This window comes from Gallinula chloropus (assembly GCF_964237585.1).
Source record: "Gallinula chloropus genome assembly, chromosome: 1".
Taxonomy (NCBI): Eukaryota; Metazoa; Chordata; class Aves; order Gruiformes; family Rallidae; genus Gallinula; species Gallinula chloropus.
In genome coordinates this window covers 196,544,815-196,564,289 of record NC_140085.1, presented here as the reverse complement: position 1 = coordinate 196,564,289, position 19,475 = coordinate 196,544,815, and the positions used below count along the sequence as shown (strand labels likewise).

Here is a 19,475-nt window from a genome sequence, read left to right as displayed (position 1 = left end):
GTTCTCTAGCTGAGGCCTCACCAGGGCAGAGCAGAGGAGAGGAACCTCCCTCAACCTTCTGGCCACACTGTTCTTGATAAACCCCAGGATACCTTTGGCCTTCTCGGCCATGAGGGCACATTGCTGGCTCAAAAGTCCGTTCTTTTCTGCATAGACTGTATCATTTATCCCCCCAAATACTAAAGGATAGTAAAACACACACGTACAGCCAGCCACACAAATAGAAGAAGCCAGAGCGCATCCCCCACCCGCAGCAGGCCTGAGCTTCATGGTGGGAGCGCAGGCACAGGAGCAGTGCTGATCTGAAGATGGAACTGAACCTGAGTTTTCCACTCTTCTGGGGAGTAACAGCCCTTGGGCTGTCACATGGGAAGTGGGAGCAGTGGTGATGATGTCACTGTTTTCAAGGGTGAAATAGGCCATTTATTTGACAAAAAAAGGATACAGGGACCTGCTGTAGGTTACAATGTAAGAGAGGTGTAATATACATAATATATGCACCACACACAGTCTATATGTTAGATGCACAGCAGGTGCACAGGTTTCATATACACTGACATCCGAACCGCCCTTGGGCTGCTTGCACTCCAAGGGGTGATGTCCGACCCGTCCTTTCCCCGAGAGCTCTGCTCCCCTCCACGCCCAGCCCAGGCCCCCACACCAGGCCCCAAGGGCAGGGCAGGGCAGGGCCGGACAGGGCCGCCCCGGTCCCCGCAGCCCGGGCTCGGGTTTTCTCTCACGACGCCCTTTATTGAGGTTAACGGAGACAATACAGGAGAGAGGACCGCGGCGCGGCGGCGGGGAGAGGCGAGGGGGGAGTCCCTCCGGCCCCGCGATGACGGGAAGCGGCAGCTCCGGCTGGGCGAGCCCCCTCCTCTCAAGGCGCCGGGGCCGGCCGTGCTGCGACAGGTACCGCCGCAGGGTGCCCGGGAGGTGGCAGGGCGGCCGGCCCCGCTGCCCCCGGAGAGGCGGGGCCCGACGAGCACTCCCCCTCCCCTCAGCAGCCCGGCCGAGCCTTAACAGGTAACGGAGGAGGCGCGACCGCCGTGGGGTCGGAGCGGGATCTGCTTCCTGGGTTTCCTTTCGCTTCGGAGGGGCTGCCGCACCGTGAGGGGCCGGGCCGGGCTGGGCTAAGCGCACCTGGGCCGGGTCGGGCCCGCCCTCTCGCCGCGCCCTTCCCGCCCCGCCGGGCGATCGTCTCCGTTAACGTCGCCCGCGCCCGCAGTAGTCGCGGTAGGACGATGGTGCCGGTGTGCGGCGGGGCGGCCGCCCGCTTGCTGCGGATGGTGGGGGCTGGCCGGAGGCCGCTTCTCCTCAGCGTCCCCCGGGGCTTCAGCTGCCGGGCGGGTGGGAGCCCGGCCAGCCGCGGCAGGGCCCTGGCCGTCAAGAAGAGAGGCTACGACATCACCAGGAACCCCCATCTCAATAAGGTCGGTGCCGCTGGGGGAGAGGGAGGGGAGAGGGGCGGGTGGATGGAGTTAAGCGCTTGTGGATCCCCGGTGTCCTGGTTTGTGAGTGTTCTGGTGATGCTGGTGGGGGGGGGTGTGTGTCCCCTGGCAGGCAGCCCTGCTCAGAAAAGGGGGTGAGGTGCCGGGGGTCAGTGAGGAGTGGTCATACATTGAGCTGAGCAGAGCACAGGGTGAGTTTTACAGGTGCCTGTCAGCTGCTGTGGCGTTGGTGGCCTCCATCGGAGCCTGGCTTCCCCCGCTCCACTGTGCTGGTGGCACTGGAGGAGGCTGGGTAGGGCACAAGTGCCTTAGACAAATGGCTTCAGGCCCTAGCCTGAAATGATGATCCAGTGAGATGGGGGAAAGCCTGGCCTCTCCTAAAAGTCTGACAGCAAAGCCTGGGGTATTTTAATAAGTGTTATATTACATGTGTAGCAGTGGAACTGATCATTCATGCCTTACTGTTAAAACAAGCTTGTGGTGGTCTTCTGGTACATCTTCCTTTCCTAGCATATCCATAGCAATGTGTGCTCCCCTACCCAACAGTGTGTCTTGCTGCGATGAAGATGTGCTCATTCATGCTCTGTACTGAGGAAACATCAACACTTTAAAAAAAAAAAAAGGTTTGGAGAAATTTTTCGGCAAAGTCTGCAAGGTGTGTAAAATGGGAACCCTTTCATTCATCCCCACACTGCTTTTCCATCCCTTTCCTTAATTTGAAGGCAAACCCCCCCCTACAATCTAGATGCAAATTTTGGAATAAAATACCAAGTATGTAAGATTCAAGATTCTAGTTTCTTGTATTAGTGTTGCTAGAAATAACTAGAAATGCGTTAATCACCTGAAAATGTGCGGATATTGAACACAGTATTGGTAGTTGATGGGGCTTTGCCTATTCATCATGTTTGGCATGTCATTATCCAGTATGTGAGCCTTCAGTGTCGTCCTTCAGACTGGAGGCTCTCTGCATGACAACTTTTCAGTGTTGTAGTATGCTCTATGCTGGGCTGCATCTCCTGGTTCTGTTTCAGCACCCATAGAGGTGCACCCCTAAAGACACCTGATGACACAGGATGTTGCTGAACACACAACAGCTTTGTAGGCAGTCAGATTTGAGTGGATGACGTTTTGAGTGCAATGATTTCAGCGTAAGACTGAGAGAGGAGGAATTGCCAACGATCATAAGCAACAGTAATTCACCAGCATTAAGTGGTTTTGATGGGTTTTTCTTCGGTGTCTGGCTTGTTCTCTTGGGTGTTGGGTGACAATTACAAAGAATGACAAAGTTAATGTTTCTAGGGGCATTACTTGTCTCGGTTTGAAATGAAAAATTAATACTTTTGCTCAGTGTAATGCAGTAATAGCAGGCAAACAGTTAAATCTGCCACGTTTTAAATTGATCTGGCTACTGCAGAAGTAGATTTTTTCATGTCCCACCTGATAATTTTCAGAACTGAAAATTTCTAAGGTGTTTTCCCCCTTTCCAGCAAAATACTTTAAGCCTTAATGGAATTTTGGTCCATGTGGAGAGAAGGGAAGAAAACTGCTTCTGTTAGAGGTAAAATATATTCTAGTGTACCATGTTTAATTGCCCATGAGAAATCTCCCAGCTGGTCTCCAGCCTGGATGTTTGCTGTTTATGTTGTTAATGTTCCTCTTTCAGTACAGAGTGTACAGTCATTGATGCATTCATGTACAGAACATCCAAGTGAGGACAGAAACGGCTGACATCTGGGGTAAGAGATAAGGACCCCCTGTTTATGTGCCTAGGTAACGAGTCATGAGGGAATGCTCAGGCTCTCTTTCCAAACTGTTTTGAACAGGGTTCTATTTCTCTATTGCTCTTCACAGAATCACTAGCTTTGAAGAGACCTTTAAGATCATCAAGTCCAACAATACCTGTTCTCTACTAAGCCATATCATTGAGCACCTCATCTACCCGTCTTTTAAACACATCCAGGGATGGTGACTCAAACCCCTCCCTGGGCAGCCTGTTCCGGTGCCCAATAACCCTTTTAGTGAATAATTTTTTCCTAACATCTAATCTGACCCTGCCCTGATGCAGCTTTGTGCCATTTCCCTTTGTCCTATCCCGTCACCTGGCTGAAGAGACCATTGCCCACCTCTCTACACTCTCCTGTCAGGTAATTGTAGGCAGTGATAAGGTCTCCCCTCAGCCTCCTCTTCTCCAGGCTAAACATCCCCAGCTCCCTCAGCCGTTCCTCATAGGATTTGCCCTCCAGCCCCTTCCCCAGCCTGGTTGCCCTTCTCTGGACTTGCTCCAGGACCTCAGTGTCTTTCTTGTAGTGAGGGGCCCAATCCTGAACACAGCACTCGAGGTGTGACCTCACCAATGCCGAGTACAGGGACATGATCACTTCCCTGGATCTGCTGGCCACGCTGTTTTTGATAAAAGCCAAAATGCCATTGGCTTTCTTAGCTACCTGGGCACACTGCTAGCTCGTGTTCAGTCTGCAATCCATCAACACCCCCAGGTCATTCTCTGCCTGACAGGTCTCCAGCCACTCTTCCCCAAACCTGTAGTGCTGCATGGGGTTGTTATGTCCCAAGTGCAGGACTCTGCTCTTGGTCTTGTTGAACCTCATCCCATTGGTCTCGGTCCATTGGTCCAGCCTGTTCAGATCCCTCTGAAGAGCCTCTCTTCCTTCCCTCAGGCAGATCAACACTTCCTCCTAGTTTAGTGTCATCTGCAAACTTACTGAGGGAACATTTGATCCCTTCATCCAGGTCATTGATAAAGACACTGAACAGAACTGGACCCAAGACTGAACCCTGGGGAACACCACCTGTGACTGTCCTCCAGCTGGATTTTCTTCCATTTACCACCACCCTTCGGGCCCAGCCAGTCAGCCAGCTTTTTACCAAGCAGAGGCTGTGCCAGTCCAGGCCACTGGCAGCCAGTTTCTCAAACAGAATGCCATGAGAAACGGTGTCAAAGGCTTTGCTGAAGTCAAGGTACATCCACAGCCTTCCCCTCATCCACTAAGCAGGTCACCTCTTAACAGTCTGTTGTAGTTTGTAAGGAATTAAATGCATTGGAATGAAACAAGATGCTTCAGGCAGTTTGTATGTGTTCAGGGTGTGAGTGGTGGCCCTTTGGGGAGCCATGCTGCAGTGCTGTAGGTCAGAATTAGGGCTCTCGACAGTCTCTCAGCTGCTGTACTCTCATCACATAGTAGTTACTGTTTGCCCCTTTGGTAGCTAAATGTGGGCACAGGGTCAGTGGCATTTTTCTGTAGTGGATCTTACTTTAATCTCAGCTTGCATTTGATTGAAGGCTGTTCTGCAGGGAACATTCCTTACCTCTCTCTCCAAGAACCTCTGGAAAAGTTTTTCAAAGTGAACTTTTGGTTAGCAAGTGTTTTACTGCTTTCTTCAACGCCCTGGATGTCTTAGAGCTTTTGGGTGAAGTTTAAAGTGTCAGTCTAAAGCTATGGAGCATGTGGTATTTATTCAGTGAAGAAGACTATGTCTCTCCAGCAGAGTCACTGACAGATTTATAGTCTGAGGTTATTGATCTGGGTCTTTGCTTGCTTACTAGGTTGAAGGTGTTTTGAAGAAGCAGCAGACTCTGAAGCTGCTGCTGCCAAGTCCTCTGTAATACCCTGAATACCAGTAAAAGTGTGCTGTTCTCTGAGAAGCTCCTGGGTTTTTTCTTCTCAAGCAGATTTTGAAAATCAGTGGAAAAACTGGTGATTGATGTAAAAAATCTGCAGTTGTTTCTTTCCTTTGGTCATTGTTTACTGTGTGAAGTTGGTGGGGTTTTGTGATGTAAAGGAATTAATTCCTGAATATTGATCAAGAGTGTCTACAGTGCATAAAGGATCAGTTGTAAATCAGTTACCTCCAGCCCTTAGATTGTTTGGCCAACCCATGTGTTGTGTGTAAGAGGTTGCTTTGCTAGGCATTTCAGGGAAAATTTGGAGGAAAAAACCTGCCTTTCCATTAAGGGAACAGTGGTTCCCATCTCTGAGACTTGGTTTGGTTATGTCTCAGACTTTCTATGTGACGTTGGGAAAGCCACGTACAAGGAAATCTTGCAGCTTAAATTCTATGCAGTAGGTAGGAGGAACTTTGAAGACAAAACCGGTTATGCCACACGATGAGACTCTAAATGCACTGTGTTTTTCCTGCACTACTCAGGGATTCTTTTTCTTCCTTCTGTTTGCAGGTATTGCAGCCCCTGTCCAGTCTAAGGACATGATTTGGGAAACGGCAGCATTCTTTTGAGGGGTACTTGTGGTCTTCAAAGGCGATAGCAGATGTTCTCAGCTGACAGAACAGCCTCAGAAATAACAGGGGGAGGAGGAAGAGCTTGTCAGGTGTTTTCATTAAATTCTTTTCCTGCCTTTGAATGCTGCAAAATGAGAGAATCTTGGAAAACATAAACAACGTCAGATAACCACAGAGAATCAGTAAAAGTGTTTGTGGTGATCCAAATTCAAGCTGGGTTCCAGGAGGATTTGTTAGAACCTTTGGCCATGTGTAAGTGACTTGCTGACAGAGCAGCAGCAGTGCTGAGATAAGTCTGTTCTCCTGTGGGGCTTCAGCCTTGTGAAAAGCAAATTCACCACGCCGATTCTGGGAGGAAAGATTGGGTACCTCTTACCACTACCTTTTTCATCAAAGGCTTGTTGTGTTTGGTGTGCTCAGGGCCATGTTGTGTACACTTTCTGATCTGTGCAGTTCTGCTCATCATGATTCCCCAGTTCTTCCAGGGACTCTTCCAAATCCCTGCGCTCTCTCTATGTTCTAATGAACACAGACTGAGGTGGACAATTCCCAGTTTGACCATGTATCTGTAGGGACTCAAAAACTGTTTTCATCCAAAAGTGGCTGGAATTTTGTGCATGCCATCTGACTGACCAGTTGGAAGGTTGACAGCACTTCATGCATTTTTCTGGTAGTCCTACTTCTGAGATAAATCATGTTATCAGGTTTGAGACCTGCCATCACAAACAGATATAGAGTCATAGAATGGTTTGGGTTGGAAGGGAACTCAAACATCATCTAGTCCCAACCCCCTGCCGTGGGCAAGGACACCTTCACTAGACCAAGGTGCCCAAAGTCTCATCAAACCTGGCCTTGAACACTGCCAGGCATGGGGCTTCCACAACCTCTTTGGGCTCCCTGTGCCAGGGTCTCACCATCACCTCTTCCTAACATCTAATCTAAACCTGCCCTCTCTCAGTGTGAAGCCCGTAGTCCTATCACTGCACTCCCTGGTGAACAGTCCCTCTCTCACTTTACTGTAGGATCCCTTAAAGTATTGGTCAGCTATAATTAGGTCTCCCCAGAGCCTTCTCTTCTCCAGACTGGACGAGTCCAGCTCTCTTAGCCTGGCTTCATAGGAGAGGTGCTCCCTGATCATATTCTTGGCCTCCTCTGGACTCACTCCAACAGCTCCCTCTCTGTGCTGGGGACCCCAGAGTTGGACACAGGTGGGGTCTCACCAGAGCAGAGCGGCAGAATCCCCTCCCTTGACCTGCTGGCCACACTGTTCTTGATGCAACCCATGACAGTTGGCTTTTGGAGATGCAAGTGCACATTTCTGGCTCTCATTGAGCTTGTCATCTATCAGCACCCCCAAGTCCTTCTGCATTTGTAGAACTGGAGGTCACAGTTTGTTTTCACAATTGCAGGATATTGCCATATTTGAGGAGTCAGAATAATACAGTGAACTTTGCAAGGGGCAAGTGCAGAGATCACTATTTGGGCTTCTCTATCTGGATAATACCCTGTACTCTTGGTGTGCATGCATTCTCCCTGGTTCTTTTCATGGAAAGTGTCATAAAGAATTAAAAAATGAAATGATTTACCAGTTGAAATCTGCGAGAATGAAACTTTGCAGAAACCTCCAGTGATTCTTTAGTGCTTTTGGAACGCACTGCTGTAAAGCATCGTCACAGCACAGTCTGTCCTTCAGCCTTGCAGGGGTCAGAATTTATTGGAGGGTTCTCTGAACACAGTGCTGGTGGTTTGCCAGCTGCAGCTGGGGGGGAAGAGCCGCAGCCTTGCGCGTGTCTGCGCCCTGCAGCCGCGCTGGAACAGGCCTGGGATTAGCTGGATGTGCGAAACGATTGCGCTGGAACAGAATTAGTAACGGGCACCCCAGCAGCGCGGCTGAGGTGGGGTTTGGCAGGCTCAAATCAAGGCAGGAGCCTGTTCTCAGATTAGTAAGTCTCCTCGCTAGCTCCACAAGGTTGTAGTCTTGCAAGGAGAGTTTCCGCTTGGTTAGCTTTACAGCTGGGTGGAGGTACAGCTACTGAGGCAGCCCCGGGGCTGTAAGTGGCCGTGTGACTCCCAGTGTTTGTTAACTTAACCAGCTGTTTATGTATTGGGAAGTAAGAGTGAGAGGTGGGCTGAGTTTGAGGGTTCCCCTCGAATTTTTCAGGAGTCTGTAGCTATTTGGAAAAGTTTTAGGGAACAAGTTTTAGACTGGACAAGTTCATTTAAAAAAAATTAGAAATCCATGGAGGGATACTACAATCACACCCAAACTGAAAATGAAAGGATGGGAGCGTGCAGGGGAAGGATATCCCATTTACCTCTGCTGTCCTTAGGGTTTGTCACTGCTGCTGGGGGCAGGATGCTCATGTACTGACCTGATAGGGCTCTTGCATTTTTAGGGATATCAAATGAGGCATTTCATGGCCAAACCCTGTGGCACATGGACCTCTTCAGACCCAAGCCAAACCATAGCTGAGAGAGCTCCTTATCAAATCATGCTTAAACTCTTTTGGAGTTGAATTGTGAGCTGGAGCAGTGTGCAGTACGATGAGCCTTCGATGGTGTCTGGGGCACAGAAGGTGTTTCCATCTTTTTACTTGTTCTTTATTTCATCAAGCAAGCCTAGGTGCATTGCCATTGACTTCAGTGGAATGAAACTCCCAGGAGATGAACTTTGCTCCCAGTTTTTTGGCAAATGTGGTGATGTTCTAGAAATATGGCTACTTACTTAAATTTTGTTTGGTTTGGGTTTATCCTGGCATATGGATTTTCATTTTTGTTTGGTGTTAATGTCAAGGATATCTTTTTTCTTTTTTTTTTTTCTTTAGTCCAAAGTCTCTTTTGGCAATTGCATTTCCTAATGTTTTTGTACCAAAGAACGTGTCATTCTGGCATGGTTAGCAAAGTAACCCCAAACCAAATCTATCAGTGCTTCACATACAGGCAGCAGCCTGCAGAAGTCCCTTTACTACTACAGCTTGGAATCCAGCCCCTCTCCCTTATCATAGCCAAACCAGGAGGCCATCTGTCTTCCTGTCCCCCTGCATCATCTCTTGCCAGTGCTGTTGCTCTTCCCTTTGGGACACCACTAATACTTTGGGATTAGAGTTCTTGTGGAAAAGCTTGATAGTGCAAAGGAAGTCTGTTGCTGCCAAGTTGAGAGGAGTGCTGATGCAGACCCTGCCTCTGTCTGTGTTGTACTAACCCTGTGTTGGTCCTTGTTTTGCCCTTAGCCCTGGTAAATGCAGAGGGCTTGGAAGTCATGCTTGGGCAGCTTTTATACACCGAGTGTGTGCTTACAGTGACTATAAGATGTTGTTAAAAACAAATCGTGTTTGGACCAAAATACTTGTTTCTGTTTTCTGAGCAGTTGATGTTATAAAAATAACTTTTAAATCCTAGAATCTCCTGAGTTGGAAGGGACCCCTAAGGATCATCAAGTCCAACTCCTGCCTTCACACAGGGCCAGCCAAGTCAGGGCATGGGACTGAGGGCATCATCCAGATGTTTCTTGACCTCAGTCCAGCTCAGTGCTGGGACCACTTCCCTGGGGAGCCTGTTCCAGTGCCTGACCACCCTCTCAGTACAGAACCTCTTCCTAACATCCAACCTAAACCTCGATTGCAGCTTCATGCCATTCCCTTGAGTTTTGTCCCTGGTCACCAAAGAGGAGATTGGTACCTGACCCTTCACTCCCCCTCGTCAGGAAGCCACAGACCACAATGAGGTTCCCCCTCAGCCTCCTCTTCTCCAGGTTGAACAAGCCAAGGGACTTCAGCCTCTCATAAGCCTTCCCCTCCAGACATTTCACCATCTTCTTTGCCCTCCTCTGGACACTCTCCAAGAGTTTTGTTTCCCGCTTGTACTGTGGGGCCCAAAACTACACCCAGGACTTGAGGTGAGGCTGCACCAAGCGCAGTGCAGAGTAGGACAATCCCCTGCCTAGACCAGCTGGCCATGCTGTGCTTGATGCACCCCAGGATATGGGGTGTACAACCTAATCACCATTAGGTTGTGGAAATTCAGCAGTATGGCAGCTGCCTACGTTGTTTTCTATAGCAGTATCATGCCCTTTATCCTTACACTAGGCATGTTTTGGGAGGGCAGAGCCAAGACAATGTAGCTCTTGGTTCATGGGATGGACTAAATTTTTTTGCTCTTGAATAAGAATTGTACTCAAGTAACACAGACTGTTTGATAAACAGTATAAAAATTGATTTTGTGGCAGTTAGAATGGATCTGGAGCTGAAGGTTCCAGCTTGTTCAGCATTCCTGTTCATTCCATCGAGGGAAATGTGTGGCAAATAAGCAGTTGATTACTTTGGAAGTACTATGTGAAGCTGGAAGGAAGAAAAAGCATACTGCAAGTGGGTCTGGTCCTGTAAACAGTCTTTAGTCCAGTGACCTCAGCAGACTTTAAGCCTTGCCACATGTAAGTAGCATGACCTATAATGTCACTGATGTTAGAAACCGTGTGCTGCTGCTGTATGTTGAGATGAGTCATTGGTGTTTGTCAGAACTAGTGATGATTTAGCCAAAGCTGCTGAAAGGAAGTGCTAATTCCTGAGGTGAAGCAAAGAGCAGTATTTTGTGGCTTGGTTTTGGTCTGGGATGGGTTTGCCATGCAGTGAGGACTCTACTAGAGATCCAGTCCTACTAGACTCTACTAGAGATCCAGCTTTATAGTGTCCTGTGGCAGATTTTTTGCTTTTTGTGCATCAGATCTGGCACTTGCTGAAAAAAAATTGGACCTAGAGCAACTTCCATTTGACTTGATTTTGGATACAGATAATGTAAATTCCTCTTTAGCTTCTACATCAGCCACCTCCAGAGGAACACTCTGGCTGCTGTTCCTGACACTGAGTCAGAGCTGCGAAAGGAAAGGTGGGTCTTTAACAGAGAGACAAACCAACCCAGAATTTTCTCAGGAACAAGAGGTGGAAATGCTTTGCAGACTCCACTGCTCTGATTTGAAGCCTGATGGTTAGAGAAACTGAGTTTTTGGTATCTTGAGGTTTAGGTCTCAATGTACTCCTAGGGTAAAAAGCCCCTCAGTCCCTCACACCGTGCGGTCTGTGTACCTGGAAGACCCAGAGACTACACCAACTCCCTATTAGAGTTTTACTTTAGCAGGAGCAGCATGTGGATTCTAATTCCTTTATGACAAGGTGTTTATGTAAAACACCGAGTGTCCTGTGTAGTTGTTCTGTTACTTCAGTGAACTGCTCCAGTTCTATCACTTCAGTGTAGTGAAAATGGTGTCAGAAATGGGGTGTTTAAGCTTTCATTGGACATAGATATGCACTGTCACTTTATAAACTTACAGGATGACCTCAGCTGTGGAGCTTGACTGTTCAAATCACCATATACCTAGTCTCTGTTCTGTTTTTCATCAAGTGCAGTATGCTGTTTCTTAAAATCAACATAAATTCCAGAGCCTCCATATGCTACAGAACACAATAAATACAAACAGTGCTGGTTGGTTTGCTTTGGTTTATTTTAATATAGAGCACAATAAATGGGATTAATCAGTAAGAGGGAGTTTTTCAGTTTAAAACACAATAGTAATCTTGCTGTACAGTTTGTCTTCTTGCTCTCCCCTCCCTGCTCTCACAAGTATTTCTTAGTTTTTCATGGCACCAGCAGAATCTTACATATAACTAACCTTTTTTCATTTAATTTCTCTTCAATAAGAAAGCATAATGGACCAAAATGTACCTAATCATCTGTTTTGTTCACTAAATGCATTTTACTGCTGGACTTGTGCTCCAGCCCTGTTCCACAGTTATGAATAAGGTGGACAGAGATGTACTTGATGCTCCAAAAGAATTGGGCTGCATAGACTTGTTCCTGTGAGAGCCAGGTTTGATCCTGCTGTAAGCCATAGCTAGATCCTGTGAGCTGCAGGAGAACCAGGATTTAATCCACAAACTGTTACCAGACAACTGCACTGATACCCTTTCCCTAAGAGGGGGAGGGATTAGTGTTTGTAGTATTTAGTCTCCTCTGGGGCTTTGGGATCATTTTCTTTCTCTGACTTGCTGTAAGTGATGCTGGTTTACCTTTTTGCCATGTGATGCAAGGTCTGTGCTTTTGGTAGCTCTCCTGTGGTTCCAGTGTCTTCCTCATTCCTTCTCCAAAGATTACTAGTGCCTGCCCCCCATGAGGACAGCACACAGATGTTTCTAGCACCTCTTGCAGAGTTAAAACCTGGAGTTTGATGTCAGAGCTGCCTGTGTGTTGCCTGCTGTAGCTGGAGACTGGTTGCTGCTGCGCACAGGAGAAGCATTGCTTCTACTGAACGGATTAAATGCCATGCAGAAGTACAGATTGTCCCATTTCCTTGATTTATTTTTAATCAAGGGAGCTAAGTGACAAGTGGTTATTTTAATTACCTTTGGGGTTCTGGGTCCAGAAATATTTTTACACTGGATAAACCTAGGAGAAAAATCAGTGTGAAAAAACTCGAGTGTTTGCTTTGTCTTTCACTTTTCCCCTGACTGTTACTTATTTTTCTGACTCTCCAGACGTGCTGTCAAACCTTGAACAGCCTATTGTAGCGTTCATCCAAATACTTGTGGGACGGACCTAGCTGTTGTGAGCAGGCCAGACAGGCCTTGATGCTTGGAGGAGAGTAAACACTGTGCTCTAATTCCTTGTCTTTCAATAGAGAGCTTAGAATCATGGAATCATTAAGGGTGGAAAAGACCTCCAAGATCATCTAGTCCAACTGTCCCCCTACCATCTCTATTGCTTACTAAACCATGTCCCTAAGTACCTCATCCAACCTTTCCTTGAACACCCGAAGGGACAGTGACTCCACCACCTCCCTGGGCAACCTGTTCCAATGTCCAACCAAGTTTTCTAAGAAGAAATTCCTCCTTGTTTCTAACCTGAGCCTCCCCTGGAGCAACTTGCAGCCATTCCCTTTTGTCCTATTGCTGGTTATCTGTGAGAAGAGGCTGACCCCCAGCTCACCACAACCTCCTGTCAGGTAGTTGTAGAGAGCAATAAGGTCTCCCTTGAGCCTCCTCTTCTCCAGACTGAACAGTCTGGGTTCCCTCAGCTGCTCCTCACAAGGTTTGCTCTCCCTTCACCAGCCTGGTTGCCCTTCTCTGGACACACTCCAGAACTTGACTGCTTTTAACTTACAATGTGCTCTAGTAAACATAACAAGCATGCTTTTAATTTTTAACTTCTTTTTTGAGGCCTGAGGTTACACTTGCTATCAGTCCCCCCCAAAATAACATGACACTTTGATAAATGACTTTATGTATCCTCAGCCTAATGCAATATTTTCCTTTGAAAACTGTTTGAAATGGCAGTGCCTTTTATAGCTCTGCAGCTGCCAAACACAAAGCTCAGACATAAACTGAGCAGGCCGTGGTTCTGACAAAGAAAATAAAGCCAAAGCAAAAGTGTTCTGTGTATCACTGTTTTCTGCTTCACTTCACTTTACAGGCCTGTTGTGCATATATCTATCTTCAACACGTGGAACCATGGAACCAAAACAGATTTTCAGTAAACTTTGGTGTTGTGCATGCATATATATATATATATAATTAGCTCCACATCTCAGAGCAATTTATTTTTTCCCTAGGAGTTGAGCTTATAAAGTTTGTGATGGGTTAATTCTGTTCAGCCTTGTAAAAACATATAATTACAGGTTTTGGCCTGTTTCTCAACATGAGAAAGAATCAGTTAGTTCAAATACAGCAGTGTTACGTTCTCCTGGACAAAACATCTTGAACTTTAACTCTTTGGCTTGGCTGATGGATTTGTCACTTCCCCCGGTGGTTAAAATTCATTATGGACACTATTAAACTCTGTTTAATCTCCATTTGAAGGGTTTGATGTTAAACTGGCAAGTAATTTCAGCTGTGAGTATTTGCAAATAAGAGAATGTTTCATATGTGCCAAAGCCTGTAATTTTTGGAAGTGCCTAGATTATTAAGACTCTCTGTTGTCAGGGTGTTTTAAGCATGTAAGCAGGGCTAGGGCTGGAGGGAGAAATCATGTGTAGATGGGGACAAGGAAGTAAACCCAGGGATTTTCTTGTTCATAGCCCTTCTGGAAAGAGTCCAGCACAGGGCCACCAAGATGATTAAGGGAGTGGAACACCTTCCTTAGGAGACAGGCTGAGGGACCTGGGCCTGTTTAGCTTGGAGAAGAGGAGACTGAGAGGTGACCTTATTAATGTTTATAAATATGTAAAGGGCAAGAGTCAGGAGGACGGAGACAGGCCCTTCTCAGGGATGGGCAGTCATGGGACAAAGAGCAACGGGTGCAAGCTGGAGCAGAGGAAGTTTCGTGTGAATGTAAGGAGGAACTGTGATGGAGCCCTGGGACAGGCTGCCCAGAGAGGTTGTGGAGTCTCCTTCTTCGAAGGCATTCAAACCCCACCTGGATGTGTTCCTGTGTAATTTAGTCTAGGTGATCCTGCTCTGGCAGGGGGGGTGGACTAGATGATCTTTCGAGGTCCCTTCCAACTCCTAATGTTCTGTGATTCTATGATTCTTATGGGCTTGTAAATTGGTTCCCTTGATCATGATTATAGGAGGGACAAGGCCCTTCTCTCCCCTAATGTTCTTGGAAGGTTTCTAAATCTAGCCATAAATTGAGCCAAATACTGAAAACTACTTACTGAGGTGATGGCTGAATACTGTTAAAAAACAAAACAAACAACCCCCAAATGAAAAACACCCATCCAAAACAAAACAAAACCAAAAACCAACAAGTAAACAACCCCTAAATGTAATCTAAAGATGTCTTTAATCTTCTGTCAATTTGGATAATTTCTTTTAAACCCTCTTTAGGAAACAGCTGGATAGCAAGCCATTTGTTTTTCTGCAGTGTGAACACCTGAATTTCAGCAGATGCTCTTGTAGGGAAGAGAAAAGGGTTATACTGTGGTTGTAGGAGCATGAAGACACTCATCCGCTCGTTGTTGTAAAGGAATAGTCAGCAGTTTAGGTGGTTTCTGAGTGAGAGACACAATTTGCCCAAGAGGATCTGAAAGTGTTTGAAGGGACGAGGTCATTGGGAAGAAGAGTTGAAGGCTCTTCCCTTCCTCTGCGCCTGGCAGATGGTTGGCATGATGGAAGGCAGTGATAAATCTGACCATGTGCTCCAGGTAGGTACATCCAGAGAAAACTTTCCAAGCACAAGTCCCTGCTGATCCTGGCACAGAAAGGCTTGTGTTCTGATGTGACTGGTACCATATGCTGACTAGTGAGTGCATTTGACTGGGATTTGCTTGATAAGCTTATAAGAAAACAAACTCAGTTGCTCAGAGGTAATGAAATAATTCTTTTTGCTCTCAAGTTTGGAAGGTTTTCAGTGCACGTACCACAGGGACTTGTTTCTCATTGCACACATGCAACAGATTCCTCTTAGGTTTGGTAAATTGCCCAGGTTGTGATGTGCAGCAGTATTTATTAGAAGGAGACATGTGTGACATGCCTTTCCTTCCACGTGCTGATGCCAGCAGCTTTTACTGGCTTATGTCTAGGGAAATAAAAAATGCTTGCAACAGCACAGAGGTCTCCCTGAGCATTGCTCTTTGGTTTCTAAGAAGCAGCAAAGGCTTCTTAACCTTTGGGAGGTTTTCCTCTGCTTTCAGTGAACTTTGCATCATGCCTTTTTTAAATATAGGGAAAACCAACTGCACGATTCAAGGTGTGAGATGATTTGATCCCAAAAGGATAAGATTAAAGATAGTATAGTGTGAAATTTGGTTAAAGATAGTACCATCTCATTGTGTTAATAGATAATAATTGCAATGGAAGCAGGTAGGAAAGATTGTGCTTACAAAATCTCAAAGAGAAGTGGAATTTGCCAATATCATCAGCTTCTACAGATACAGAATCACATGAAGGGTCCATAGCTGTGTCCCCTCAAAAATCGGAAGTGCTTTTTAGTACTCTTTATTTTAGTGTTATCTGTACAAGCCCATTGATTTTTCCTTATGAGCTTTGCAGCAACCAACTCAGTGATGCCCTTCCATGCCAAAAGCTATCCTTTGGCATGCAGGCAAGAAGAGCTGACTTCTTCACAAGAGCTGCTGGAGGAAAAGCAGCACCGAGAGCTTGAAGCTGCCTTGGAGACTTCTTGTAGTACCTTAGTAAAACTTACAAAAGTGCCTTTGAATTGTGACCTCCCAAATGTCCACTGGCCAAGGGTAACTGGCATTATGAAACCAGAGTGAATGCATGACTGATGCTCACTGAAATCAGGCCGCTCTCCCTAAGGGCAGGTCATTGTTTTGGATTTAACATGTTAACTGTAGTTGGAGTTCCAACAAACTCATTCCTCTTAGAAATCAAAGTGATGCAAAGGTGCTGGAAAACAGCAGCAAGGCTCCTGCTGCCACTGGAAAATGAGTTTGGTGGTGGTCACTTTTAAAAGTTAATTGCATTTTGAAGATAAGCTTTAATGGATTTGGCAGTGAGAGCACAACTGTAACCAGATCTTGTTGTTTTTTACAAGTGCCTTTCAGGTTTCTCTGCAAGGTCAAATGGCCTATTGACTGGCAGCTGGGCCCTTGCGTGTAGCAACAGAGCTGGCATTTGGTGGAGTCCCAAAATGAGTTTCCCCCTGAAGCAAGTATAAAAGTGTAGGGCAGAGTCCAGAAGTTTCCCTTCCTGCAAAGCTGGAAACCTTTGTAGTGGTTGTCAGGATTTCCTGCAGGAAAGAGGGATGTTCATCTTCTTTGACTTACAGAAACATCATACTTGCTCTGCAGTTTATAACACGGAGCGGGAAGTTTGCAGTTAGTGTTTCCTGAGGAAAAGCAAAATCAGTGGCTTTTAATATTTTGCTTTTTGTCAGAGAATATATAAAGCTGCTCACTGGCCCTTAAATGTGATGGAGTGGGGAGGAAGAACAGTGAATGAGGTTACAGATCTATGAGGACCCAGTGAACAGTTGAAACTCTTCTTGTGTCTTTCTCAGTGTCTTTGCTTGGCATCATAGTAGTTTAATCTCTGAACTTTAGTACTGTATCAAGTGTGCTTGTGGGAGGCACCAACCTCAGTCCTGTTGATTAAAACAGTCACTTAGTTCACTGCTGGTTGTAATTTTCCCCATTACAAAATTGCTCTCAAAGTCTGAGCTGATTGCCATGAACGCTGATTTGGGGTCCAACCCAAATTTCCTTGAAGTCTTAGGAGTCTCTCCTCCTTCAGGTTCATAGTAATTTCATACTATGGGACGTGCTTTATGTCTCACAGAGAGGCTTAAAGCTTAATTTTGAAACATCACTGCAGAAGAACGTTGCTAGGAGAGGTGAGGAACAAGGGTTGAGCAGCCTCTCTATGTGAGTTTCTTGACCTGCAGTGTGTGTGTCTGCATGTGTCCGTGGAGGTGGGACCAATCTGGGTACATGTGTGCTGAAAATTTGCCTGTTGCCATTCTGGATGAGATGTGGCACTCCTGTCCCTTGAGTGTAGGGAGAACCTGGCGTGACCCATTCACCCACAGACACCTGCACTGTAAATGTCTAAAGCAGCTGATAGATGCCTGTTCACAGCGTGTACCAGATGGCTTCTGCCAGCATTACTGCTCTCTGTTGCTGATGCTTCGGGTACTCTGACAAATGATCTCCCCTATGTACCTATCTCCTGCCCAGAGCATTGCTACACAGGTCTCCTTGACACAGTGGTCATGGAAATCTGACTTTGGCCACCTGATTGTAGAACCAGGCAGAAAGACAAATAGTGAAACAGTTCTTCTGAACCAGTTTCTTTGTATCTCCCTGCTTTTACTCACTGCTGTTCTCCTAGATGGTTGGAGATCTTCTGTGCTCAAAACAGATGGAGAGAAGGACAGAGAGTAAAGAAGAAAGTAGATAGTAGAGAGGCTAATACAGAAGCTCTTTCCTGTGAGATGAAGAGGAAGCTTTATCCAGCCTGAATTCTGTTGTCCCAGCACATACTTGATTATCTGTAATATTAGAATTACCTCTGAGGTTAAGGAGTCCTTCCTGGCCTGTATGCTGCATAAAGCGGTCAGAGATGTTAAGGGTTTTTAACTCAGTGCAGGAGATCCTGCGTCTAGCTCAGGTATTGAGTCTTCACAGTTGCCATTGCCCATGCTCAGTACCTCCTGAGATTCAGCCCAGCAAATGGTACATGTTTCTCCTCAGCTGTTTGTAAGACTAAACTACATGTTGTCCAAGGTTACCACAAAATCCCTCTCACTGGTGTTCTGGAAAATGAAAATGTCTCCTTTTGCATGGCATTAATTTCTGAGTGCCATGTGTGCATCCTGGTAATAGATATTGTGTGAGTACAGGAGACACCGGGCACCTTCCTGGGATACTTCTAATGTACCATTCAATGCATAGTTCAGGGTTTAAAAGATCACCTGGAAAGCAAGATGTAAAATGTTACATATACCAAGAGCTCACATTCTCTGTCAAGACTTTGTGTCTATTGTCAGGGTTCTTGTGTTCATAGCCAGGGCTTCCCTGAGAAGAAGCACCTCCATGGTGGGATGTGTGTGCCAAGGGCATGCTGGATTTCCCCTGCCTTTCCATAAGCACACTTACGCTCCCTCTGGGCAGTGCATTTGCAGAGGTCTGATGTGTCAGGATGATGAGGCTGACTTGCACCTGGGAACTGCGGGGTTGAGTCACACATGCACTGTGGCCACGTGCTTGGGATGCCCAGGCAGCCTGCACCTACTTTGCACACAGTCTGTATGTATGCAGAGAGGATTATCATCTTTTGGATGTGCTGGGTTTACTGTCCATTTATAGAGTAACTTTGCATGTAAGACTGTAGCTCTGAGGTGGCTTCTGGACTTTAAGAAACTCTGGGGCAATGGCCCAAGTTCTTACTTTTCTAGGTGGAAAGATGTGGGTGGAACTAGAGAACATGTCTTGAGGAACTGGTACTTGTTTCATAATTCACCCGACAACTGTGAGGTAAAGAAGAAAGATACCAGAAGTTGTAAAGATGCTTATTTATTGCTACACAATTGAAGAAATGTCTTCAGTACCTAGAATGCACTGCTCAGGCTTAGGATTTTCTTCAACTTGAGCTTGAAGTGGAGAGACAGATTACATTTTCACTCCAGTGAGATTGTGGTTAGACACATCATCCCTGGCTGTGGAACTGTTGAGTTTGAACATTGAGATGTGGAGGAAAAAGAAAAGAAGAAGAGAAAACAACATGGCTGGGAAAAATACTTGTGGTTTCTTATTTCTCTTTCCTAATTCTTGGAGACATTCAGCACGTAATTTGACTTTCAAGGCATGCATCATTCAGCTACTGCTTTCCCTTAATGAGATTCACTCAGGCATTGAAGTTCAAGCTATCAGAATCCTAACACGCTCACTGTGTTGCATGCAGCCCTTCTGAGCTCCGTTGTGTTTCTTACCAAACAGTGATGGAGGGTGGTTTCTACATCAGTCTGGTAGGTGTTGGAGAAAGGACTGAGCAGTCCTGGGTTGCGGTTGTTACACTGGTAACTGATGTTACACTTCACGTTTAGTTTTGGAGCACTCTTCTGAGACAGGGAAATGGGAGTTATTCTCGCTTCAGTGGGCAGCTGAATTTAGCTTGTCAAAGGTAATACAGGATGTTTCTGGCAGACAAGTGAGCATGAGTCTTTCCAAATTAACTTCCTACCAACTCAGCCAGCATACCTGTCTGCTCAGTTGTCTGGTCACAGCATCTTTTATCTCTACCAACAATTATCTCAGCCTGTTCGAAATGTGACACGTAGGGAAGCTATATCCCATAGAAGCCATCAACCATACAGAGTTTTATA

General features: G+C 46.3%; 1 protein-coding gene across 2 annotated transcripts in view; it reads left to right on the top strand.

The window, feature by feature from the left end:
- The first annotated feature begins 1,131 nt into the window (after positions 1-1,131).
- The window catches only part of ME3 (malic enzyme 3), a 143,457-nt gene continuing 125,113 nt past the window's right edge, over positions 1,132-19,475 (top strand). Inside the window, exon 1 of one of the 2 annotated variants that reach the window (XM_084261103.1) lies at positions 1,132-1,430. In XM_084261103.1, the coding sequence (XP_084117229.1) occupies positions 1,242-1,430 (189 nt within the window). In that variant the 5' untranslated portion in view covers positions 1,132-1,241. Of the gene's footprint in view, positions 1,431-3,178; positions 3,185-19,475 lie in introns of those variants that run through there. The other variant, XM_084261104.1, reaches the window with a different exon arrangement.